General features: G+C 39.1%; 1 protein-coding gene across 1 annotated transcript in view; it reads left to right on the top strand.

The window, feature by feature from the left end:
* The first annotated feature begins 4,405 nt into the window (after positions 1-4,405).
* The window catches only part of LOC116495373, a 91,282-nt gene continuing 68,002 nt past the window's right edge, over positions 4,406-27,685 (top strand). The window contains 6 exon segments of the mRNA XM_032197794.1: positions 4,406-4,543; positions 5,374-5,563; positions 16,305-16,501; positions 24,339-24,521; positions 25,898-26,050; positions 26,428-26,572. Of these exon segments, the coding sequence (XP_032053685.1) occupies positions 4,406-4,543; positions 5,374-5,563; positions 16,305-16,501; positions 24,339-24,521; positions 25,898-26,050; positions 26,428-26,572 (1,006 nt within the window).

The following is a 27,685-nucleotide window of genomic DNA, read 5'->3' as shown; positions in this document are numbered from 1 at the left end:
TTTGGAGAGCACAGTGATCATTGAAGTATTGGGGAACTGCCAGATGGTTTTGAAAGTGAGTATTGTCATAGTCTGAGTGATTGGGATGAGCTAACATGGAACTGTGTCTTTCTGTGGGATTACTGCTACATTTAATATATATTTTTTTCTTATAATTAAAAGTCAGTTAGATCCTGGATCTCATAATTAGAGTTGCAGATTTGCCTGAATGCAACACAGCTTCAAATTAAATAGCTTAGAAGGCAGATTAAACAAAACATTTTATTTCTGAAGTGGCCTGTTTTGTTTTCATAAATTTCATTGTTTTGTTACATTAAGTGCAGAACTAGATATGAAATACAGAACTAGATGTGAAGCTAATCCCTTTGAAAAGAATTTGTTTTATTTTTAATTACTTTCATATCTGTAGCTGTAATTTAAAAATAGCAAACTTTTTAAAGAGAACTTGAGAAACCTGTATGATGTGCTGGATAGGTGCCTTTCCTAGTACAGTGTAAAATTCAGTTTTGTAACACTCCATTGATCACAGTAGAAGATCTCTGTCTTAGTGACAGACCAACAGACCATTTTCAGTTTACAGACCTCTTCCTTGGGTGAACCCTGTGGTAGGCAAGCTGAAGAATTACAGTTCCTAACAAGGTGAGCATGGAAAATAAACTCTCATCTGCCTTAGTTTTATTTGGGTTAACAAATGAGCTTATTCATCCGTTCTGTGTGGGAGTTGACATATGTATGCAATATACAAAAATATAGATGAAGCCAACAAAGAATAGGGTAGTTATCTCTGTCCTAATATGGCTATGTGGATAAAATTACCTGGTCAGTGGTAATGTTTTTGCATAAAAAAAATGAGAATTTGGTTACTGTCTTCAGGTTGAATCATTGAGTTCTGCCTTGTTATATCAGTGGCTGAACTCTGCTACTTCTAGCTTTTTGTCTTAGTTGAGGCCTCATAGGACATGCAAAAGAATCTGTAGTTAAATGCTTGTCTTTATAAAATAGAAAATATTAGGGAAAAAATCACTAGTGGTTGTAATCTATGCTGTATTTAAAAAGGGGACAGCGGAACACCATTCTTGTTACATCTTTCGAGAACAGTTCTTCCTTAGTACTACCAGCCAAATTGGAAATCACTTAGACATGCATTTTCTCCTCTGAATTCAGTAAAATTAAACTATGAAATGGCTAATGAATATGGAGCACTTTACTGTGTTTAGTTGCAAGAATCAACCAACATAAGTAGTCATTTTGCTTCTCCACAGAAGTAGAAAGGATTTATATTTATCCAGGTTCCTACTTTACCTTAGAATTGGTGATTGCTTCTGGCTTGAAAATAAAAGGGTATAACTGTGCTGTACAAAATACACTTAATAATCAGTGAAACTTATTTGTAGAAGAAATTTCTGGAAACTGTCTCAGATATTTACCCTGAAGATGTGGCTATTGCAGTTGTCTTGTTTGCAGCATTGAGGCTTTTCTTCATAGTCTTCTACTTACATGTCGTTATGTGACAAAGTCCACATGTTCCTAATGGCATTGATATTAATTGCTCTATAATCTTTACTTCTAGGTGCAAGATGTACAGATCAAGAAAAGTCTTGCATCCAGAGAAGAGTCTCTGAAGGAAATGGACACTCTAAGGTGGAAAAACTTCTAATTTAGCTTAGTTTTGTTTGTTTGGTTGGTTTGTTTTTGTTTTTGTTTTGATACTGTATGGTTTAGCAGCAGATAAATCTGAAGACCATCAGTAAAATGAGAGTTATATGGTCCAAAAAGATTTTTTGAACTTATTTTTCATCCTTTTTATGTAAAATTATTTGATGAGTAGACAGTTTAAGTGATTCTGGGTACAAACTGTCAAGCCTCTTGCTGCCTAGCAGCAAGTATGGAACATTCATTAGTTTTCTGAGTTGCAGTTGTTACTTGCAGAGACTCTTGAGTTTTGAACTCCATTTTAGAAGTTCTGTGTTTGTAGGGGACTGTATTTCTTGTGATGTAAAACTTTTTTTTTTTCTTCTTCTTCCAGGTGATTTAAATTCCATTTATTCTTCTAATGTCACGAGTCTTCTAATGCCATCTTCTTCCACTTATACTAGCTTACTTTTAATATACTGTCAGTGTGTAGCTCTCTGACAGGCAAAGGTGTGGACACTTGTGAAGAATCCAATATAAAAAGAAGCCTCTTCTAACTGTGGAGGTCCAGTATTTTTCCAGAGAGCTTCTTGTATTACCGAAAAAAAAAAAAAAAAAAAAAAAAAGGAATTTCTGTTGTCTGGTCTGAGCCTCCTAATCTTCTCTTTGTCCTGCTGCTTGGATTCTCAGCCTTTAAACAACACTGACAAGTGAGATAATTGACTCAATTCAGAGTGTCAAAAAGAGCAAGTTTGGAGTAAATGTATTGCTTTTTATGTTCATCAAGAAGAGCTCTGTGTTCCAAAATAATAGTGGTATTGGAGTTCCAATCATTTATACAGGCACACATTCTTCCATAAAGATATTTGTTGTCTTATTCTTTGCAGAGAAGTGAAAAAAGAGGTAGCAAAGAAAGCATTCAGTGAAGTCTGGCTATTGAAAATAATTATTCAGACCAGTGAACCTTATTAGCATTTCCCTCAGCCTATTGTGAATAACAGTGGTATAGCTTGTCCTCTGAACACATGTGTAATTTCCACAAATAGTAACAAAAGCAACCTCATTTGCCTAGGAGTATAGAAACCCTTATCCCACGTACAGTCTTTTCTTCTGGAAAGACTTTTTCAATGCACTAACACCTGGACAATGTTTTCCTCTTGCACTGTCTTTATGAGTTGGCTTGAAATGAACGGTTAGTTCCAATGTTAATGTGCAGAAGAACCGTGTATCTCCCTGTTTGGGAGCTGACCATTGGAATACTGCAGAATTCTTCCTTTAGATGGCTTATCTTTCCCTATTGAGAGGGAAAATAGATTATTAGAGTACATTGTGTTAGGACTGAAAATCAATGTTCGAACACAGTCACTTCCAAAAGTGGAAACTTCTGTACTCTCAGCCTGGGATAGCAAAGTTACTGGGTCAGACAACAAGGACTGGGGGATAACACTATGATAAAGCCCAAGTATGTACACCTAGCAGAGCAGGAAGATAAAAACAAGGGGTTGACTGGAAAGCACTTACTCATGGTTTTGTGTGTATCACAGCAGAAGACAAATTTTTAAGAGTACATACAGCTGCATCACAAATGAGACATGCTCACCAATGCTGCAGGCACCCTGAATCATAAAATAAAATTGCTCTTTTACATTAAACAGTAATTGTTGCCATTAAGTACAATTGCTTGTAAATAGTTTCCCAGGAAATTGCTTTACTAAATGTTACAGTTATGTTGAAGATGTTATGATTATCTTGTTTGTTTGTTTGTTTGTTTGTTTTGATTGTTTTGAAAAGGGGCTTTTAGGGTCAAAGCTAAATCATGAAAAGTAGAGGTTTGTTATAAAGAATGGAGATAAGAGTAAGATGGATCCATTGTGGGGGAACAACTCTGTTCAGAAAATCTGAATCTAATGTCATAAGCTGACGGGCAACCACTGTTTTGAAGTAAGAAGCACTGTTTAATTGCAGGGAAGTACTAGAACAGCATCCTCTTCACTTTTCTTTCCATGATGGGAAAGTTCTGAAGCTCTGTCCTGTAAGAAGTGAACAGACTTGGGCACTAAACATAAAGTGGGGCATTCTCAGTGTCCTGCAGACGTCACAAGCATCCACTGCTCATGCAGTCATTGAAGACGTGAGACCTGGTAGAGTCATGCTCTAGGTTGACTGTTAGCCTTTGTGCCTACTATGTCTATCTCCTTGTTAAAGACTACAAATTGTTACGGCTTGATGACAGGCTAGCAGCCTATGGTGCTTCTCTGATTTGTTTTAGTAGTTAGTGTTATGAAATTATCTGTAATTTGCATTCTTGTTGGGGTTAGGAAGCCAACACATTGTTACCTGAGCACAGTTTGCACTTGTTCTCATGCTATTGCTACATAGCATTGTTTAAATAAATGTTCCTTTATAAGGTGTGGGTCATATTCAATTCGATTTCTTTGAGTAGAGTAAAAATATTCTTCTTAGTTAATGCTTCTCTGCAAACACAGAAAATCTGAAATGAAAAAGCATATGTCTGTAAATGATCTGATTAAAAATAATGCACTGAAGTTAAACACACCCACAAACCCTGGCTTTAATAAAACTTGTCTATGATCTTTAAAATGATTGGGCTTTCTGTGGCTTTTGTATCAAACCAAGTGTCCTGCAAGGTAGAATTTATGTCTCTACTCTTTCATTACAACAAAGCAATGACTTTAAATCATTGTAATAGGCCATAATACTTCCTAGTATTGTAGCATGCATGTGTGATTTCACACTTTACATTTGTTACCAGATGGATGTGCTGGGAATATGCCCAACCAGGTATCAGCGAAAGGGTTCTGTTCTTGTCAAAACAAGGGACTTAAACCTCTGCTCTCATCGATATTCTGGTTTTACTTCTGTGCAGTCTGTTGCTCTTCCTCGTATGTCGGTAAGTGCTGGGAAATGGCATTGGTTCTTCCACAGGTCCTTTTAATTTCTTTGGAAAGTCTAAGGACCAGGTTTACAATTCGTGTCAGGTACTTCTGTGGGAAGGAACATTTTTCGTAATGTAAATGAAAACATTTTGAGTAGTTGTTTATGCTCAATTACGTTTGTGCGTGTCTACCCAAATTTGAATCCTTAGCAAAGAAACAATTACTGTTGTTGTTGTCCTTTTAATGGCTATTAACATAATCTGGTTTTAATGCAGATTTGTACTGTAGTTGTTGAGTATTATAGAATAAATGCAAGAGGTTACTATGGTGCTTGTATTAACCTCTGTCATTAAAACATTATAGTGGAAACTGACAGAAGAGCATGAAAGAGGGGAATAGAAAGAAGGAAAAGAAAGCTTTTTTTAAAAGCAAAATTTACAACTTTTCACTGCTCATAGCAAATACTGTTAATGTTTGTATTTTGTATCACTTTAATTAGGTGAAAAATAACTGTTCCTTGTATTGTACTAGCTAGTCATCATTTACCAGCCTTTTTCTTGACTTACTTGACCAGAAAGATCTGCTTAACACTAATGCTTTGCAAACTGAAATGAATTGAGACCATTTGACACTGAAAGTTAATAGCAGTTGCATTTCAGTGAAGGAAAAGTGTAGACTGAAAAAAAGAGCACATTAACCTACACAAGCTGGGGGCAGTCAGAGGTCTAGACAGAAGACTTAACTACATCACAGAACTGGAAACCTCCATGAAGTCAGGAGTGAAAAAATTGGGCAGCCTGACATAGGTCATCAAGACTTTCCCTGAAGTATCTTTTCTTCTCAGTCGGAGCAGCAGATCCTGTCTTCTAAACTGGAATGTGTTCAGAGCATTAAGGATGGAGTCCTGGCAGAAGCCAAGTGTACTGAATCCAACCTCGTTGCACCATTTTCTCAGAAAGGTGGCAGGGTAAAGACAGAGACTCGGTCTTTGTTGAAACTCTTTCAAGTGGAAGCAGAGACACTGTACAAAAAAGGTAATAGGATGTTTCTGCTTTATCAAGAATAAAATTATTTCTTGCAAAACCAAATGGTTTCCTAGAAGAATCTTGGGACTGCATCTTGCCTGTGAGAACTCCAGATATTTCTGTTCTAGTATTAAACTATGTGAAAGGTGATGTTTGTACAGTCTGGGCTACTGACAGCTGCCATTTTTTTGAAAGCTGGAGAGACTGCTGTAACTGTACTTTGAGTGGTTATCTAAAAGTGGTAGATTGAGCTCTAAATGTGAGGAACCTTTTTTTTTTTTTTTTTTTTTTTTTTTTTTCCTGCTTTAAAAATATATATATATGAATTTCTAGAATACTTTTTATTTGTATTTGTACTGATGTAAGATGACGTGATCTTCCTCCTGGGGAAGAACCTTAGAGTCCAGCCATGTATTATTCTTGGCACACAGATCTATTGAATTTTGGGAGGTTGGGGTATGGGACAGAGTAAATGATTATATAAAACTAGAAAGGACAATGATTGTAAAGAATCAGGGTAATTGTAAAAGGCATATTTATAGCAAACAGGATTTTTTTTTTTTTCAGATGTATCTGCTTTGTTTTGTTTCTCTGAATTTCTTTCACACCACATTTGTGTTTAGGCCTTCATTCTATGATATTCAACCAGAGTACAGGCACACATATTCATCCCTTGACTTTACGGAAACTAGAGAGATTCTTATATGTAGAAAGAAATGCTGAGAGTAACATTTCCCTAAAATTTGGTGTTAACCAAAGCAAATGGCCAGAAACCAGATGTCTGATTTTTTCTTACGTCTTTCCAGTGGACTCCAAGGATCTATATATGACCAGCATGCTCTATGAAAGGGAGCAAACCAAGAAGGAGGTCACTGGGAAGGAAGTGACCAACCTATTGTGGAGGCTTTGCCTAGCACATAGTACGAGTTTTGAGGTGAACTTTTACATGTAACTTCAGTTTCTAGTAATACACTTTTTGGTCAAAAAAAAAAAAAAGTGTAGTGGGCCATATCCGGCTGGCGGATGGTCACTAGTGGGGTCCCTCAAGGCTCCATTTTAGGGCCCTTATAAATGTCCTTACAAATGATTTGGATGTAGGACTAGAAGGTGTTTTGAGCAAATTTGCTGACGACACCAAACTTGGAGGAGTTGTGGACTCTGATGAGGATGGAAAGGCCTTGCAGAGAGATCTGGACAGACTGGAGAGCTGGGCGATCACCAACCACATGAAGTTTAACAAAGGCAAGTGCCAGGTCCTGCGCCTGGTAAGGGGCAACCCTGGCTATATGTACAGACTGGGTGATGAGACGCTGGAGAGCAGCCCCGCAGAGAAGGGATCTGGGGGTTGTGGTTGACGGCAAGTTGAATATGAGCCAGCAGTGTGCCCTGGCAGCCAGGAGGGCCAACTGTATCCTGGGGTGCATCAAGCACGGCATCGCTAGTCAGTCAAGGGAGGTGATTGTCCCGCTCTGCTCTGCGCTGGTGCGGCTTCACCTCGAGTACTGTGTGCAGTTCTGGGCACCACAGTACAAGGACATGAAACTGTTGGAGAGTGTCCAGAGGAGGGCTACGAAGATGGTGAAAGGCCTAGAGGGGAAGACATAAGAGGAGCGGCTGAGGTCACTGGGCCTTTTCAGCCTGGAGAAGGGGAGGCTGAGGGGGGACCTCATCATGGTCTACAACTTCCTTGTGAGGAGGAGTGGAGAGGCAGGTGACCTATTCTCTGTAAACACTAGTGACAGTGATTCAAAGATTGAAGCCAAAATTTCCTTAAGTGGTATATTCTTTATTGCAGCGCTGGATGCACGGGGGATCTTTCCACCTATCGTGCATGTCCGAAGTAACAAACCATCTCATATTTATATATCAAAACGATGAATATTCTATTTAAACGCCTATACATATTAATTACCTAAACCCGCCTACTCTCACTTCGTATGCTAATTAGCTTATCAGTCCTTGCGCTTGCGCAAAGCCTTCCAAGAATTGTGGGCCGGGGTCTTTGGGACGTGGGCAGTGGTCTCTGGGAAGAAGACCGTAGGTCTTCCTCGTGATGCACTTTTCACCTTTTGCTTAAAAAATGCCAGATAGGATGAATCAGTTTTTTTCCAAGCTGAGTTGGATTTCGGCCTAAATGAGGATCGGCAGATAATGGGATGTCTCAGTTAACAAGACATAACAGAAGGTTGACTCAAGTTATCTCAAGTCTCAGCCTGACTGAGGGTTGACAGATAATGGGATGTTTCAATTAACAAGATGCTTCAACATAACAAAAGGTCGACAGATAACAAGATGTCATCTATTTTGTTCTCATTAATTTTTAACCACAAGATTTATTCTATCCTAAAGTGAGTCTATACAATATCAATAGGACCTGCGGGAATGGTGTTAAGCTGAGGCAGGGGATGTTTAGGCTGGACATCAGGAAGAGGTTCTTCACCAAGTAGGTGGTTGCGCACTGGAACAGGCTCCCCAGGGACGTAGTCATTGCACCAAGCCTGTCTGGGTTTAAGAAGCAATTGGACTGTGCACTTAGTCACATGGTATAAACTTATGGGCAGACCTGTGTGGTGCCATGAATTGGACTTGATGATCCTTATGGGTCCCTTCCAACTTGGGATATTCTATGATTCTATGGTCTGAGAGTTCTACACAGACAGATGTATGACTTCCATTGGACAAGTTTAGAATCACTCTAGCACCATTACTGTGGCCCTTCATTATCCTTACGTAATCCATAGCATCAAACCTGTTTCTATGAGAATTGTACAATTTATGATGCAGCAAGAGAGTGTAACAGAAAGAGGGAGATGGGATAGTAAATCTAGTAGCCTCGAGGTTATGGAGGTCACTTATTTTTTAACTGGGTAAATCCAAGTGTTTGAAAGCAATTAAAAAAATAAATAAAACAAAAACCCAAAAATGTTCTTTTGCTCACTAAACTGACTGGCTTCTTTCCACTTACCTTTTTCTATTACCTGCATGCTGTACTTACTGCCTTTGTTCTCCCTGCCCTATTATGATTTAACTGCATGTTTTAGTTGTATCTTTACAACTTTGTATCTTTACAACTTTACAACTATCTTTGTATCATTAGGTATCAAACATATATAAACTCTACTGTAGCTCAGACAACTTTATATATAGGAGTTTAAAAAAAACTATTTTTGCTGCAGATTGGCTAAAAATTTTGAAAGCTGAAACATTGTGTAAAATGGAATTTATGCATAATGGGTTGAAAAGTTTCTAAGCTCTGTTATTATGAACAGATTTTCAATCTTTATTCCAAGTTAGTTGTAATAGAGGTGGGGAAGCAGAAAGATATGTCCCATTTCTGGAGTATGCAAGTAAAGCCAAAAGATGAATATTTACATTAGCATTTAGCATTGCCATAAATTGTTAGTTATGTGGTTTGTTTAATATTCAAAATTACTACCTAACATATGAAACTAATGTGAATTTCCAAAAATATGTTTTTAAACATCATACATCTCTCCTATGTCTTGTGACCTTTTACTGTTCTTGGTTATGGATTTATTGTTAGACATGTCAGAAGAATACTGGCTCCAGGTTCTTCTTCTGGTAGTTATATGTAGCATGGGCCTGATTCTAAGAGTCAGCAGAAGTTTGTTCTGGCTACATTATGCTAAATAAAGAACAGTTTTTGTAGCAGAATATTAAATTCAGTAGAAATTGTAGTTTTGATTTTAAAGGGCAGCGGTTTTGAAAACGCTGAAGCCTTGCATTGTCTTGGGAATGTATAAGTGTTGGATTATAAAAAGATAAAATGCTTTGAAGTGTCACTTTTACATATAAACAATAAATCAGACTGAAAAGATGACTTGTAAGGTTGTAAGACCATTGAATATTGGGAAAAAGCAATTTTGAACTGTATAAAAAAAGTCTGGTTTGTGTTGATGCTGCAGTTTGTACAATTCAGCATCAAAAACTTTTTTCCTACAACTTTACTGGGAGATACTGTCCTTGGTAGTGCTATTGTTTCCATGTTTGAGTTCCAAAGTTCTTTTCACTTTGCCTCATTCCCTTAAAACAGTTTGCACATGAATCCCCTGCTGCTGAGTCTTAAATGGTTTGTTCCATGTGTTTCTGAGGAATTCTAGCAATAACTATCATATTTTTTTGGGAGTGCTGCTTGGGGCCAGAGGGAATCTTCTCACCATTTTCACTGGTGATTGCTGCTAACGTAGGGTAGAATATTGTGGTCACATGGAACATGCAGTACCTTCATTTTTTTTCTGTGATGGCCATCATTCTAGATGGGGGTCTGCTTGTATCCTTAGATTGTTCAGGTCTTGACATTTTTATTGATACACTGGAAGCAACATATCAGTTAGTATTTGTTGCTGTCTTTGAAACGAAGATCCCTATCTTCTGTGAAATTCTGAGGTTATCAAGAACACCTGTTATATACAATAGAGAATGATCAGCAGATGATGGTGCTTAATCATTGCTGATGGGAGAAAACTGATGCCAAAACCTAAGAGAGTGAGCACTGCAATATCCCATTATCCTTCAAATTGAATGGTTCTTGCTGGTAATGGAGCTTCCATATTGAGCTACCTTGAAGAAAAAAAATAAATAGAAGAACACAGTTCTTGTTTAAATCATTCATGGTCAGCATGTTACTAGAAAACAGATATGTCCTATTGGGGAAAACACTGAATTGAGCCTTAGTGCCTTCAAAAAGCTTCAGACCTAGCCTAGGAGAAGGCATTCCACCTTCATTCGTGTAATGTAAGTCCGGTGTCAAGTAACAAAGGCTGTCTGCATCTTTCTTGGGAAGAAGGGACACAGATGCTCCAGTATGGGTACAGATGGGTTACAGGCTTTATGGGGACTGGAGAAGAAAACCATGGTGGATTACAGCTCTGCAGGGTAGTGGTGCCTGTTTAGATATGAATATACTGCATATATTCACTTTTCTCTTAGTATTAGCTGTGATTAACAAGCACAAGTAGGTGTTTGTGTAATGTGGCATGAGACTTATGGTAAAGACATAATATAATAATAAAAAACGACAGCCCTAGGAGTTACTCCTAATGTATTAAATAGTGATCATAGCCTGACCTTGTATCACAGCCTGACAAAGACCTATAGCACTAGGCTGGGGAGCAAGCGGCAGGTGGCCTTTCGAAGTGCTGTTCTGTGGGACACGTTTCTGTCACTGAGCTGTAAGCAAGTCTGCCATCTTTTTAGCATGTGTTAGGGAGACTGGTGCTAAAGAGAAATAGCAGAGCTGTGAAAATAAGGGTTCTTGGTATGTAGAATAAAATCAGCCTCTCTACTTATGATAGCGCTGAATTCCATGTGACTGTCTTTGTAAACGCAATATATAATGGCATTTAGGAACAGACTAGAGTGCTAAATAGTGTTTGGAAAATGCTGAAAAAAGAAATCATTGTAGTGAACCTGAGAAAGTTTCTCTAAATCCTGCCTTCTTTTGAACACCCGTATTTCAATGTCTTTGAAGAAATGGTAGATGATTTTTCCCAGAAACAGAGGGATGTCACTTCTGTCTCCAAAGGGGCCCCGATAGCTTCTTGTGTGGGAAATTTGTTTTGTAAATTACTAGGATTAGCACAAGTGGCTGCTGTCTGTGTCACTGCCTAAAAGAGAGGTGAATTATTTATCATAAGGCTGTCCCAACACAGGGTTTGACTGGTCATCGGCTGTTTTCACTGTTCCAGGGTGTTCCTTCTTTGTGACAAGGCATTTCAAAAGGGATCTGTATTATCCCTCATTCTAACCAATAAAATGTCCTTTTGGCCAGGAAAGAAGTTATGGGAATGGCGACAATGTTGCTTGGGAGACAGCTCTGCTGTTACGCATGTATGGCTTGTTTGTCCCCTTATTGTCTGACTGTGAATGAGGCAAGACCTCATGAATGAGGCATCTCTTTCAGGACCCCAAACCAAGAATAAGTAGAAGGGAAAATCTCAAACTCCAGTGAAAACAGTAAACAGTGGAGAAAATGGAGGAGGAGACTGTCATTTCCAAGGAAGAAAAGCTGTTGTTTAATTTTTTAAGCTATTATGAGACAAGATTGAATTTCAATGTGGTTGTAGATTAGCTAATGGACCATTAAGTGGACAAGCTGCATACTGACAAAGAATGGTCAAAGGGATATGGGGAGAAGGGATCCTCACTTGAGAGAGATTTGAAGGAAGGCTGTCATACAGCTTTGGCTGGGGGCTGCATTTACATATGGCTGTCTGAAATTTGTTGCTGAACTGGTAGCTCTGGTGAATGTAGCCGTATGTGTGCATCCAGCAGCGTGGGCAAGAGTATGTCAGGCTCGCTCACCCAACTTCTGTATCCCAATCTGAGCCAAAAATGCTGACATATAGGGCATAGTCTCACTATTCGTTTTTTGTATGAGCCTTTCTATATACATGCACTATGGACCCATACAGTAACTAGTTCTTTCCATAAATATTCAACAAGAAGTTTTGTACTGATTAAGGAGGTATTGGGGAGGTATTGGGGAGGCAAGGACAATCCCCAGACATGGACTGTATATCTCGAAACAAGACACTGGAACTCATGATAAGGAAGCGGCAGACGGACAGAGAAACAAACGTAAGGACTATAAATCTCGAAACTGGACATTGGAATTCATTATAAAGATACAACAAACGGAAGAATTAGCAACAACCAGCTCTTGCAATTAAGAAACCTGCCAATTCAGCAGATTCCTGACCAAAGGTGAAAAGTACACTGTGAGGAAGACTCGGGGTCTTCCTCCCAAAGACCCCTGCCCACGTCCCAAAGACCCCTGCCCACAATTCTTGGAAGGCTCTACGCAGGCGCAAGTGCCAAAAGGCTAATTAGCATGAGAAGCGAGGGAAGGCGGGGATAGGTAATGAATATGTATAGGTGCTTGTAGAATATTGATAGATTGATTGTATAAATTCAAGACTGCTTTCCGCTTTGGGTATGCACGATAGGTGGAGAGATCCCCCGTGCATCCAGCGCTGCAATAAAGAATATACCACTTAAAGGAATTTCGGCTTCGATCTTTGAATCAATCTGGCGACCCAGATGGGACAACCTCTCTGCCGGACCGCAGGACCCGCTGGGGACAGGACTCCCTAGGGTACCCCCGGGATTTCCCGGAGGGACTCCTCGACTCACCGGATCACTGCGGAGGCAGACAAGGACCCCATCATTGTAAGTGAGTATATTCTTTATTCTGGTTTGGTTTTCTGGTAGACCGGTCATCTGGGACTGTCCAGTAAGTCGGAAGGTGACTTCTGCAGGACAGTATTTGGTATATACTTTGTGGTTAGTACCACAAGTATATCTGGGGACCTTGGGGTCCATCTGTATCTGGAACTGTCTGTAAGTCAGAAGGTGATCTTCTGTGAGGCAGTGTTTGGTATATACTTTGTGGTAAGCACCAAAAGTATATTTGGGGACCTTAAGGAAAGAGCTCGCTTTAAGGTCCATCTGGAATTGTGTTGTCTATTTCGGTTTTCTGACTCATGGAGTATGGTATTTAACTTTGGTTATTGTTACTGTGATTTTGGCTATTTTTCTGGTGGTAATAGTAGGTTTGTGGCATTGTTATAAGAGAGATATCGTTACGGTGTTACACAGTTCGGTTTTCTGACTTATCGCATGTGGAATTTGACTCTGACTATTGTTATTGTGATTTTAGCAATATTGCTGGTAATAGTAGCTTTGTGACATCGCCACTGAAAGATATTGCGTGCCCATATTTTTGTGAGTGATACGTTTTGTGATACGCTTTTGTAAGTAACATGTGTATTCTGAAAGTGTAAACTGGAAAGTGGGGGGGCAAACAAGCAGTGAAATTTTAAAGAAAAGTGTGTTAGGATGTGTTTTAAGTCACTGGAAGGATATTGGAGGATCTGCCGGTGGAAGTGTGAACAGGAAAACATTGATAAAATATCGTAATCAGTGGTGGCCACTTTATAAGCTGGAATGTGGAGAAAAGTGGCCCCTAAATGGAACTTTAAACTATAATATTTTGCTACAGTTAGTGTTGTTTTTGGAGAAGCAGAACAGGATGAAATGTTGTATACTGATGTTTCAGCATCTTGGTGGGAAAAGGTACAGAATTAAGTTGGCCCCTGACTGAGCCTTTGATGATGGCATTAGAGAAGTACAGGCTGGAGAAAGATAAAGGAAGTGTTGAAAGGGTTGTTGAAAGTGTTAAAGATGTTTGAAGTTGAATGAGCAGGGAAAGAGGATGTAGGAATGATAATAGTTCTGCCTCTGCCCGAGGCAGAGATCTTAAAATCAGGGGTGTTAGCCCTTTGGGGCAAAGGGACCACAATGGGTCTGAGAGAGTTGTCACAGAAACAGAAAAGCAGTTAACTCTTAAAAAACCTGAGTTCATGTGCGAGCTCAGATTGCCGATGGGACCGCTCAGGGAACTGTGGACAATTGCATTCCCCTGACCGACCCCCACTAAGACCCGAATCATCCTGAAAATTATGAACGGTTAAGTAAATACTAAAACCTGGATGAATTGGGAATTGAGAATATGCTTCCAACAAGGTCTAAAAGAAACCCCTATGGAATTTTTGGACCAACTCCGAAATGTAATGAAAATAAATAAATAAATAAATAAAACAAAACGGTTTGGACCTGGCTTTGGAGGACAAATTGACTAGCCTTTTCCTAGGGTAATCGACCCCTGATTTCAACAGGAATAATGGGGACTTGGGGAATCTACCCTAGCGGATCCTCCACTGGTTATAATGAAGCTAGGGGAGGAATGGAAGTGAAATTTCTTATTGATATGGGGCAACATATTCAGTTCTAAATCAAGCATTAATGCCTTCACAGAATTATTATGTTAGGGTAAAAGATGTGTCGTGGTTTAACCCGGCCGGCAGCTAAACACCACACAGCTGTTCGCTCACCCTCCCCCTCCCTCTCTGGGACGGGGGAGAGAAATGGAAAGTGAAGCCCGTGAGTTGAGATAAAGACAGTTTAATAAGACAAAATAATAATTATAATAATAATAATAATAATACAATGATGATAATAGTACTACTAATAATAATATGTACAAACAAGTGATGCACAATGCAATTGCTCACCACCCGCTGACCGATGCCCAGCCTAACCCCGAGCAGTCTGGCCCCCTCCCCCGGCTAGCCACCCCTATGTATTGTTTAGCCTGATGTCAGATGGCATGGAATACCCCTTTGGCTAGTTTGGGTCACCTGTCCTGGGTCTGTCCCCTCCCAGCTCTTACTGCACCCCCAGCCTGCCTGTTGGCAGGACAGAGCAAGAAACTGAGATGTCCTTGGCTTGGTATAAGCACTGCTCTGCAACTATTAAAACATCAGGGTGTTATCAACACTCTTCTCATCCTAAGCCAAAACATAGCATACTACCAGCTACTAGGAAGAAAATTAACTCTGTTCTAACTGAAACCAGGACAAGGTGTAACCAAAAAGGCTTATTTTTGTGAACCTTTGAAGTACAAGTTAGGGAAACAATGGGGCATACACAGATTTTTATATATGCCTAACTCCTCATGGGCACTCTTAGGTAGAGATTTATTAGAGCAAGTAGGAGCAGAAATTGTCTTTGAAAAAGGGAAAATGGAATTAAGAATAGGAGAAGAACAACTAACAAATGTGTTAAGCTTGGCACTAATACAAACTGACCCTAAAAGTGAAATACCTTTAGAGATCACAGATCAAGTATGTCCAGGAGTTTGGGCTACTGAAACCCCTGAAAGAGCTAAAAATGTGACCTTAATAATTATTAAATTAAAGCCAGGAGAGAAACCCGTTAAGGTTAAGTAATATCCTTTGAGGATAGAAGATAGGAAAGGAATTAAAGAGATAATTGATCAATTTTTACAGTGTAGATTATTGAATGCGAATCAGAATACAATGCACCCATATTGCCAATTAAAAAGGCAGATGAAAAAGCTATAGGCTAGTTCAGGATTTGAGGGCCATAAATAAAATCACTGAGCATATACATCCAGTAGTGGCAAACCCTTATACTTTGCTGACTAAATTAAAGAATAGTCAAGTCTGGTTTACCGTACTGGATTTAAAAGATGCCTTCTTCTGCCTAGGCTTAGCCACAGAAAGCCAAAACCTATTCGCCTTTGAATGGGAAAATCCCGATTCAGGCAGAAAGACGCAGCTTACGTGGACATTACTACCTCAAGGATTCAAGAATAGCCCCACTATTTTTGGAAACCAATTAGCAAGGGAACTCGAAACATGGATGCCTCCGGACACTGAAGGTGCTTTGTTACAATATGTAGATGATCTCTTAATAGCTACCGAGACTAAAGGGAGTTGTATTCAATGGACTATAAGTCGTCTTAATTTTCTGGGTTTAAATGGATATCAAGTCTCTTGACAGAAAGTCCAGCTGGCTCAACAAAGTGTGACCTATCTGGGATTTGACATTTCGGAAGGACAACGAGAACTAGGAACTGAACATAAGGAAGTCATTTGCCGGACTCCAGAACCTCAAATGGTAAAGAAGCTACAAACCTTTTTAGGAATGACAGGTTGGTGTCGCCTTTGGATTTATAATTATGGACTATTGGTAAAGCCTCTATGTGAATTGATAAAGATTAACCAGTCAAAGTTAGTCTGGACTGGAGAAGCACAAAAAGTCTTTAAACAACTTAAACAAGAATTGATGATTTTGAAATATCAAGCAATATTGGTAGAACAGGACAACGTGGAAATTGTGATAACTAATATTGTGAATCTAGCCTCTTTTCTTAGTGATGCTCCGGCACAACCTGTGATTCACGATTGTTTAGAAACTATAGAGACTGTGTATTCCAGCCGACCAGACCTTAAGGAGGAGCCTATGGAAGATGCGGAAGAAACTTGGTTCACGGATGGGAGCAGTTTTGTTACGCAAAGACAACGTAAAGCTGGATATGCTATAACAACTACTCAGCAGGTAATCGAGTCTAAGCCTTTACCCCCTGGAACATCAGCTCAAAAGGCGGAGATAGTTGCTCTCACGAGAGCATTGGAACTGGCAGCGGGAAAAAGGGTAAATATTTGGACAGATTCTAAATATACATTCGGCGTGGTACATGCTCATGGAGCAATTTGGAAAGAACATGGATTGCTGACCGCTCAGTGAAAACACATAAAGTATGCTGAAGAAATTTTAAAATTGTTAGAGGCTGTAAAACAACCAGAAAAAGTAGCTATCATGCATTGTCAGGGACACCAAAAGGGGAACACCGATTTTGAAATTGGAAATCGATTGGCAGAGGCTAAGCAGGCAGCTGAAATAACTGAGGTGAAGGCATTGTCTTTGATACCAGACGGTAAAATCCAAACTATATCCAAATTATACAAAAGAAGACTTAAAATTAATTGAAGATTTGAAAGGTAAAATGAAACCAGATGGATGAGTATATTTAAAAGATAACCACATAGTAATACCCTCTAGTTTGACATGGCCCATACTTCTTACAGAACACAATAAAACGTATTGGGGAGCTGGCACGCTGCATAAGAGCCTGAGTCAGACATTAGTGGGACTCAACAATGTAGCATTTGCTTACACAGTAACCCCAATACCAAGAATAGAATAAAATTTGGAATAATTGGTAAAGGAAATTATTCGGGGCAACAGTGGCAAATTGATTTTTCAGAACTCCCTAGAAAAGGGGGGTATCATTATTACTGGTTCTGACTGACATGTTTTCAGGAAGGCCTGAAGCCTTTCCCTGTCGAACAAACAAAGCAAGAGAAGTGGTTAAAGTCTTGTTAAATGAAATAATACCATGCTTTGGGATTCTAGTAGCAATGTCTTCTGATAGAGTTTCACATTTTTGTGCACAAGTGGTAGGACAGATAAGTAAGATTCTAAAGATAGATTGGCAACTGCATACTCCTTATAGACCACAGGCAAGTGGACAGGTAGAAAAAATGAACCATTTAATTAAACAATAAATAGCTAAAATTGGATAAGAAGCTAATTTGTCATGGCCTCAATCCCTCCCTTTAGCATTACTTGGAATTAGAGTTAAACCTAGAATAAAAGGGAATTTGAGTCCCTTCAAAATCTTATATGGAAGGCCATAGCAATTTCTATTTAGTGGAGAGGACCTAACGCAGTTAGGATCAGAATATTTATATGCTTATATAACTGAACTTCAGAAACAATTAAATAAAGTACATAAATTTGTTTTAGGGACCAGGGCTAGAGGGTTGGATCAACCAATCCACCCCTTTAAGCTCGGGGATTATATATATATAAAGACTTTTTCAGGACAACCCGTGCAGGAAAAATGGAAGGAAAGTGGACGGAACCATACCAAGTATTACTGAAAACACACACCGCCATTAAGATTAAGAAGCAAGCAGCTTGGATCCACAATTCAAGGGTGAAGAAGGTCCCGGCGAGGATATAGACCACCACTCCAATTGGACCAACAAAATTACGGTTTTCCAATTACGGATTTCCAATCCTAATGATTGCAGGGGTGCGGTTCTCGGATTTGGGGTGGGCAACTTGGGATGAGAACTTACACCTGACCTTAATACAAACAATTTCTCAAGTAACTAATAAGACGAACTGTTGGGTATGCACCCATCTGCCACAGCATGGGAATAAGGGTGTATCGTTAATCTGGATTCCATTGCCTGCAAACTTATCTTGGACTAATTTGTGGGAAAACACATCTTGGGGTCGAAAATATTAAGCAGTTTTGGAACTAGAAGTGAGTAGCTTCATGCCGTTAGAATCCTATTATGTATGTGTACAAAGGTGTAACCCGCCTAAGGGTATAGGAAAACAGCATTGTATAAATACGGATACTACTTATGTGGGAAATCAGACATCTTGTAATTGAACAATTGATATTAGTACGACTAGCGGCTGGGCAAATTCAACCAGCTGGACAGTTCCAGAAGGAAAAGGGTGGTATTGGCTATGCAACGATACAGCCCGTAAGGTCTTGCCTGAGAATTGGAAGGGAACTTGCACTCTTGGAGCGGTAGTCCCCAATATGACAGTACATGATGTAGTGCCTCGAGGTTACCTGAGAAATCATATCCGGAGAATCAGATGAAAAATTAACAATACATTGGTAGAGAGACACACCCCTTTTCATAGTTTTGTGTGATGGTTTATCACATGGTTAGGAGGGAGTGAATTGGAAAAGGCAATAGTTAATATTTCTGCAATTATAGAGAAGTTAGAAAACAAAATTCTGGATGCTATAAAGGCTCAACAAGAAGAGATATCTAGTTTATCACAGGTAGTATTACAAAATCGGATGACCCTAGACTTGTTACTGGCCACTCAAGGGGGAGTCTGTACAGTAATAAACACAAGTTGTTGTGTGTATGTAGATCAGAGTGGAAGGATCTCTACCGACCTGGAAGAAATATGGAAGCAGACCAGGATCCTACATGAGATCAGTAAAGATGATCTTTCATGGAGTTTTAGTGAACTATGGAATAAGTTAACCTCCTGGTTGCCCAATTTCCAATGGTTGAAACAAGTATTCATTGCTCTAATCGTATTAGTAGTGTTAGGAATATTTGTGTGCATGTTGTTTAGATGCCTGCTTTGTTGTGTTACTGTAAATAATGAAAGTATCTGATGCAAAAGAATTTGCATGGGAAAAGAAAAGGGGGGATTGATTAAGGAGGTATTGGGGAGGTATTGGGGAGGCAAGGACAATCCCCAGACATGGACTGTATATCTCGAAACAAGACACTGGAACTCATGATAAGGAAGCGGCAGACGGACAGAGAAACAAACGTAAGGACTATAAATCTCGAAACTGGACATTGGAATTCATTATAAAGATACAACAAACGGAAGAATTAGCAACAACCAGCTCTTGCAATTAAGAAACCTGCCAATTCAGCAGATTCCTGACCAAAGGTGAAAAGTACACTGTGAGGAAGACTCGGGGTCTTCCTCCCAAAGACCCCTGCCCACGTCCCAAAGACCCCTGCCCACAATTCTTGGGAGGCTCTACGCAGGCGCAAGGTGCCAAAAGGCTAATTAGCATGAGAAGCGAGGGAAGGCGGGGATAGGTAATGAATATGTATAGGTGCTTGTAGAATATTGATAGATTGATTGTATAAATTCAAGACTGCTTTCCGCTTTGGGTATGCACGATAGGTGGAGAGATCCCCCGTGCATCCAGCGCTGCAATAAAGAATATACCACTTAAAGGAATTTCGGCTTCGATCTTTGAATCAGTACAAACCCCTAATATTCTTCCCCTGCTTTCCATAATTAGTCCTGGTGGACTAATTAGTTCTGTCAGTAGACTTCAAAGAGAAGATTGTGCCACCTCCATGTGATATCAGACCTGTCATTCAATTAAAGGAATAACTGGTTCTTTAGCATATGTACAGTTGAAAAAAAAATTCAGCTGAAAAACAGAAGTACAGAGAAAAGACTAAGTAATTCCAAAGATGTATATTAAATTTGTTGGAGAGAATGGCTCAAACTTTTACTGAGAACACATATTGGTAGGTGAAAACAAATATGTTCATTGAACACATCAGAGTAACTTCCCTTGTTATAAACATGGGGTTTATCCTTGGAAGCAAATAACGTGTCAAGCTTCCAAAGAGTAAGTGCTCCTGTACATCATAAATAGAAGTATTTTATTGAGAAACGTCTTACTACTATACCTTCTGATTTAAACTATAACATATCTATGCTTTCAGAGGAAAAAAAAAAAAAAAAAAAAGATGGACATACAGATAAGTCTGCAGATAAAAGGAAAAACAAACTCCTGAGTATAATAAAAGCCAGGCTTCTTTATATTTCATTTAGGCTTGTGAGTGGTAGCCAAATTAGCATGTAGTTTCTGGTTCTGAAAATGCAAAGAGAGGAATTTACAATGAGATTATTGTTTCTCTGACATCCCAATTTCAGTAAAACTTACCTTAAAAAGTACAAACAGCCTACTTCAGCAAGCAGTTCATTCCAAAGCTTTATTTTGTTAGGAAATAAAAATAGTTGTTTCTCTGCTAAATTTTGTCCTGGGTCTATTAGTCTAGATGTCTAATTAGATTAGAGTTGGTCTTGTCAGCAGGTATGAAACTGGATGAAGTTTATCTACAGTCTAAAATTATGTTGCCTCAAAATATATTAGTCTGGAAATGGTACAGGGATTGTGCTGATGGGCCACCTGAGCCAGGCCCAGCATGGCCTATTCCCGGCAGCAGCTGCACATGCAGCTCCTTGTGATGGAGTCTGCAAGGCCATGCACCTCCTTAGCTCCCCCCTTCAGACTGCCATGGTGTGCTTACGTGTATAAAAATGGACATAAGGCCTGAATTTAACACATACTTTTGAAGAACTTCATTAAACAAAGTTTTCTGAATTTTACAGACTGTGAAATGTAATCTGTTTCCCCAGCTCCATGGTGCTCAGGGCTCAGTAATTTGTTTTTAAAGTGGACCTTAGAGCTAATGCTGGAATATATGTTTATCTAGCTGGATTTTAGCTAGGAATTATAAATGTCATCCAAATTAAATCCTAGGAAGTGTTTCATGTACAACAATAAATGTCATTTTGATGAAATCAATACATTACTGCTGAAAAGAAGTCCCAAAAGAACAGAAGCATAAACAAAATTTATATTGGATCTGAAAAATGATTTCCTTAGCCTATCAAACAGCACAGTAAGAGATTACTCTGTCTTCTTACTGAAAGATAAATTCTTTTTACTGAAAATGTTTTGGCTGTCTTAAATGAAAATTAAATGTTGGCATTGGGTTATTCCAATTTTTTATTACTTTTGGAAGCAGCTCCTGAGAAGAAGGTCAAGAGGCCCAAATAGGTCTCCCCCCAGACCTTTGGAACTATGACCTAGTGGAATTCACTCTGTTTGTATGATATTTACACAAAGAAAAATTTTTTCATTGGAACCTGAGCAGTAGAGCTGCATCTAAACCTTTCACATCTGAAGTGAATAAACAGTTGAAGTGAATCCTCATGATGTGGAGCATGATTAAAGCTTGCACACTGTGAAGTTAGATTAAAGTGAACATATAAGCTACTGTATTTAACATTCTCCTAATTTTTCAAGTAATGAGACTTATCTCACAGAATCACAGAATCACAGAATTTTCTAGGTTGGAAGAGACCTCAAGGTCATCGAGTCCAACCTCTGACCTAACGCTAACAGTCCCCACTAAACCATTTCCCTAAGCTCTACATCTAAACATCTTTTAAAGACCTCCAGGGATGGTGACTCCACCACTTCCCTGGGCAGCCTGTTCCAGTGCCTCACAACCCTTTCAGTGAAGAAGTTCTTCCTAACATCTAATCTAAAACTCCCCTGGCTCAACTTAAGCCCATTCCCCCTCGTCCTGTCACCAGGCACGTGGGAGAACAGGCCAACCCCCACCTCGCTACAGCCTCCCTTGAGGTACCTATAAAGAGCGATAAGGTCGCCCCTGAGCCTCCTCTTCTCCAGGCTGAACAAGCCCAGCTCCCTCAGCCGCTCCTCGTAGGACTTGTTCTCCAGGCCCCTCACCAGCTTTGTCGCCCTTCTCTGCACCCGCTCAAGCACCTCCATGTCCTTCTCGTAGCGAGGGGCCCAAAACTGAACACAGTACTCGAGGTGCGGCCTCACCAGAGCTGAGTACAGGGGGACGATCACCTCCCTAGCCCTGCTGGTCACACTGTTCCTGATACAAGCCAGGATGGTGTTGGCCTTCTTGGCCACCTGAGCACACTGCTGGCTCATATTCAGCCGACTATCCACCATCACTCCCAGGTCCTTCTCTGCCTGGCAGCTCTCCAACCATTCCTCTCCCAGCCTGTAGCTCTGCTTGGGGTTATTGTGCCCCAGGTGCAGGACCCGGCACTTGGCCTTGTTGAACTTCATGCAGTCGACCTCAGCCCATCGGTGCAGCCTATCCAGATCCTCCTGCAGAGCTTTCCTACCCTCAAGCAGATCGACACACGCACCTAACTTGGTGTCATCTGCGAACTTACTGAGGGTGCACTCGATGCCCTCGTCCAGATCATCGATGAAGATATTAAAGAGGACTCTGTGGACTCTAGAGTCTGGGCTAATTAGTTTTAAAGTTCAATGTCAGGTCTGTGTGAGGATAGGATATAGAAATTTGGCATTTGCAGGTTTATGGGATAGATATAATAATTTTCACTTTAAAATGGGTGAATTTATTAAATTATCAGTGCTTTTTGCTAAGTTTTTAGGTGGGATTTAGAGAAAATATATACTGATCATAGTTTTAGTATTAAGCAAGGAATAAACCCAGCATAGGTTGCCTCAAGGGCATTGATCCTTCAGTTCCCTTTATGACTTACTTATGTGGTTGATTGCATACAGCAGCAGAAGTTTGCTTATCCAAATGTGTTAGTTAAATGCTAGCCTGCTGCCTTTGCCATTGAAATATTTTTTATATTATGTGTACACATACACTCTAAAGTTCATCTTTATATATATATATATATATACACTATATATATATATATATATATATATATATACACACACACTATACCAGTGGAAAAATTCAGTAGTAGCCTTGAAGAATATACCGCACTAGCAACTGCCATACTGCAATAATAAATGGTGGAACTATCCTCAAATACTTAACTTAGTGTGATTTTGCTGTGTGTTACAATAATGAACAGTGCCTAAAATCACAGATCTGCTCACTCTGTGCATTTACCTTTGTTACATCATATCCTCAGGCACCACCAAAGCAAGCATGAACTTTTAGTAGTTTTACATGTACATGGCCCACCTTTCCCTCTGTAAAATTTCTGTTTTGTCCTTCATTCCAGTGACTTTCATTTTTCTGTGATCGTGGTACTTATTCCTCTGTTGTGCAGCTCTTCACTTTTCATTTCTTCATCTCCTCTTCTCTGTTTCCTGCTGTTAGCTCTTCTTTTCCACTTGGGATTATAGCAGCTGCCCTCAGTTTGCTGGCTAGACATGCTGTCACGGCAGCTTGTAGCCTTCTATTAAGACAAGAAATTGGACAGAAATTTGAAAAGCTGATAGGCTGTTACTGCATTAAGTGCAGACGGGAGCAGCTTTGGTAGTGGTGAGCGAAAGAAACAAGTCTCTTTCACCAGATAGAACTTAATTGTTGTTATTATTTGTTTGAAAAGAGTCTGGCTGCTAGGTAAGATGTATATATTAACCATGTACCTTTTGTACAACGACAGATGGCATGTTGTGAGCTAATGTAAAATATAAAATCACTAAAATTGTATGAAATTTGGAATTTTTTTGGAATAAGGAATACAAAAGTATTCCTTAAAAATAATTATTTATGGAAGTCTTCATCAAGGCACAGCATATTGCGTAGTTGTTCTTCCTTAAACATTTTAATGCTAGTTTTTACATCATCTTCTAAATTACTTGTGTGTCACATCGGGGATACTCAATTCATCATTTTGAGCATCCTGGAAACTAGTTTAGATTTGTTTTCTTACTCTTTCCTGAGCACACAGGGCATGATTTCTTGTGGAAAGAACTGAGGTCTGTGTCATACTGACATTACCTTAGCCCTTCTGTTTACATGTGAAGGCGGAAGAATTTTCCATTATTTCTCTGCAGGGTAGTCTGTTCCCCCTTGCCCCTCCTTTCTCCCCCTTTTTCCCTTTTATTCCTTAAAGGGCTGTTTGAAAGCATGCATTGTTGAGATTGAGTTTTAGTATGTAAAACTCCGGATACATCCAGTTTCTCTTGTGTGTTATAGTAATTATAAGGAAGACTTTTCTGATGCAGCCTGTTTTTATTCATGCTTGTTTACAGCCTTTGCTGAAGTCATCCGGAGCAAGCCAGAGCTGCTTCTTAGGAGTAACTGCTCTCTTACGTCGGTTTTGTTCAGCTCACAGCTCTTGTGATGGTGTGCCTGCTGTGCAGAGTATGATGAGGACACTTGGAGAATTTTTGGGAGGAAACTGTACCGTGCAAGATTCAGAAGGTTTGAGCCAGGTATCGATCATATAGATACCAGCATGCGGTATAATGCTTTACCACATTACTGTTATGATCTAGAATATATTTGATGGAAATAGTATTCAGTGGGTTCCCAGAAAGTCATGAATACAAGTTTTTTTGATGAATATTCTTGAATAGTATGAGCAGATATAATTCTGTAATCCAACAATTATTTCTGACCGATCAGCACAGACATTCATGTGTATTTAAAGAAGGAAAAGTCTTGGGTCTTTTCTTGAAGTCATGAAGCGAACTTCATCACTTGAGATATGGAAGAACACCCATCACTCCCCTGTAAAGTGGCATGATGATGAGAGTTTCCTATTCTTTGGTGACTTCCTTTGGACATAGAATCATGTACAGTTGTTGGCTATGATGTCATTGGCTAATAATTTCTATCGAGTCACAATGTCACTGTCTGTAAGCAAATTGTGGTTTTGGGAGGGTGTAATGGGAAAGTCTGTGATTTTTACCCATTTGTCTTCCAACAAATCTCATTAAAATTTGCTAAGAGATTAGAGAATCAGAACTGGGAGTTGAAGTGGAGCATCTTGAAACTCAGCAGCATGTTGCAGTGACATGCATAGGTATCTCTGATGAGGACAACTTTTCTGAAAATGCAGAGCACTACAGGAGAGACCTGCCACCTGAGCTCTCAAACCAACAGTGAAAGGAGTCTTTGACCCGTACTGTTATGGAAGATTTTTGAACATTTTCACTGTGTTGGCTTCAATGTGATTTCCAGGGGACTGTTGGTGAAAAGATAGGCCCTATATTACATACATGTACGTGTAGAACTCCCTAGGCTTTAAAACTCTAGACTTCAGTACAGACCTTTTAGCTAAAAAACCAGATTGCCAGCAATTGATATACTTTCTGGATTCTGAAATGGCACAGGTTTCCTGTATGTTTAGCCAAAATATATGGTAACATATGGCATCTGGTAATGAGTTATTCTTTTAAATCAGTTATTACCCAGTACAGTTTCCTGAACTCCATGTTAGATCACTTAAAGACATTTGACCTTGAAAAACTTTTAGTGTATATCAAGTCCATGACTTCTGCTTTCCCACTGCAATGCAGGTTGGTTGGTTGGTAGGCTTGAATGTGCTATTTCACCAGGTCTAAGCCAGATTTTACTTGTGTTACATGACATTAGGACACCAGTCCCAGTCCATATTCATAAAAGGTCTTGTCCACACTTTAAAGCCAGAGTCTAGCTGTTACAGTAGGGTCTGCAAGGAAACCTCCCATATGAGCAGCAGTTATTTTAAACAGAGATTTTTGCAAAGTAAATGTTAATGCAATAAGTTTTCATGTACAGCTGACAAGATATGGAGATTTATTTATGTTCTACTTTGTATTTACAGATGCAGCTGGTTCTAAAAGCTATTGGAAATGCAGGAATGGCAGCAGCTTCACTTGCTCCTGTTTTGAGCCTGTGTGCTTCCCTCCAAACCAATCCAACTGAAATTCGTCTAGCTGCTATCCAGGCATTCAGACGCATTCCCTGTTCTGTCAGAGTAAGTAATTTATTGCCAGGTGGCTTCATGGTACAGTCGCAGAGTTTGGACTTTCTCTAATAGGTAAGAAACATGCAAGCAGACAAGAAACAAATCTAAATGCTTCTTTCAGCAGAGCTTCTTTGCTGTTGGAAAGGTTGGTATGGCCACCTTAAAACTGGACCTGCGGTAGGTTTTGCAATAGCTGAGGTATCATATCTAGTGACAGAGATAACGTTGTGTGGCTTATGTCTATGTGGGTTAATGGTTAAAAACTTATATAATAGAGTTATTATATATAAAGTTATTAATAGCTTTATGTAATAGCTGTATTTTTCATTCTCTCCTTTTTTTTTTTTTTTTTTTTGGTGATCTTTCTGTCTTTCTTTTTCTCTTAGAATGCTGTATTACTTGAGCTGTATCAAGCAGCCAGTGAAAATGTGGAAATAAGGATTGCTTCTTACTATATAGCAATGAAATGTCCAAATGAAGAGTTGCTTAAACAAGTACAAAAGAGTTTGCTAAAAGAAACTTCCAGTCAAGGTTAGCAAAGCACCATCTTAGGAATTCTTCAGTGATAACGTTAACTTTACAGGTCTAATGGTACCAATCTATTTCAATGTTTATTTAATTTCACTACTGGGTAGGTTGTTTTTAAAAGATTCTTTTTATGGCTGTCCCATTTTGTATTAACATTGTGATGCTGTTACTTGAGCTTTGTGAATTTATTTTAGCAATAGTAACTATTGGCACCATTTCATTAACTTAATGCTGATAAAGAGATGCATGGAAATTCTCTAATGTTTAGTGCATCCCAGATACAAATGAAGAACTACAAATTACATTTTATTAAGTTGTGAAAGAAGTAAATGGCAGAAAAAAAATTTGCAAGCTGCAGGTATTAATTAAACTCTTTCTTAATTATATTTTTAATGCCTCTAAGTCTCATATTTCCTATTAATTTACCATATATAATATTTATTGCCATTGTCTTTGTTTGGTCTTGTCCTCATTTGCAGTTATTTTATGTGTTTTGGTATGGTTTTAATATTGACGGCAGTTTAAAGATAGCATTAGACAATGCTATCTTTAGCAGATCCCAACACAGCAAAGAAAGTCCTGCTGATTTTCATCTTAAAATGCCTAGAAACTTTCAGGCTTCCGTGCAGTTATTAATAGATGCTCCATCACTGTGCCAGCAGTAGTTCTTCAGGTCAACCAATAGTCTTCTAAGGATCACAGTTTGAGAACTGTGGATCTAATGGCAAAAAAAAAAAAAAAAAAATGGTGTCAAGAAACTGTTTATAACACAAGAAAAATGAAAATGTGGCAACTGGGACATATTTGGTTAGAAATGTTCTGAAAATGATTTTTTTGAGCGGCATTAATCATATATCCAAATACATAATAGCTGGGCAACAGTGTAAGAGCTGTTTGGGGAAATAATGAACACAGTTAATAACCTCTTAATCATTCACAGTTCATTCTAATTAATGCTGCCTGCTTGTCTGGTTGTGTGACTGATTATTGCCTAATCTGAGACAGATTACTGACATGAGAGACTGAATAGAGAACTGATGCCAAGTACAAAATCTTCTATGCTATATTTAAAAATAGTATTTTTATGTAAATAGCTTATCTGAAGGAGAAGCTGTT

This window comes from Aythya fuligula, chromosome 15 (genome assembly GCF_009819795.1).
Source record: "Aythya fuligula isolate bAytFul2 chromosome 15, bAytFul2.pri, whole genome shotgun sequence".
NCBI classification, from domain to species: Eukaryota; Metazoa; Chordata; class Aves; order Anseriformes; family Anatidae; genus Aythya; species Aythya fuligula.
This window is presented reverse-complemented; position numbering and strand designations above follow the sequence as displayed.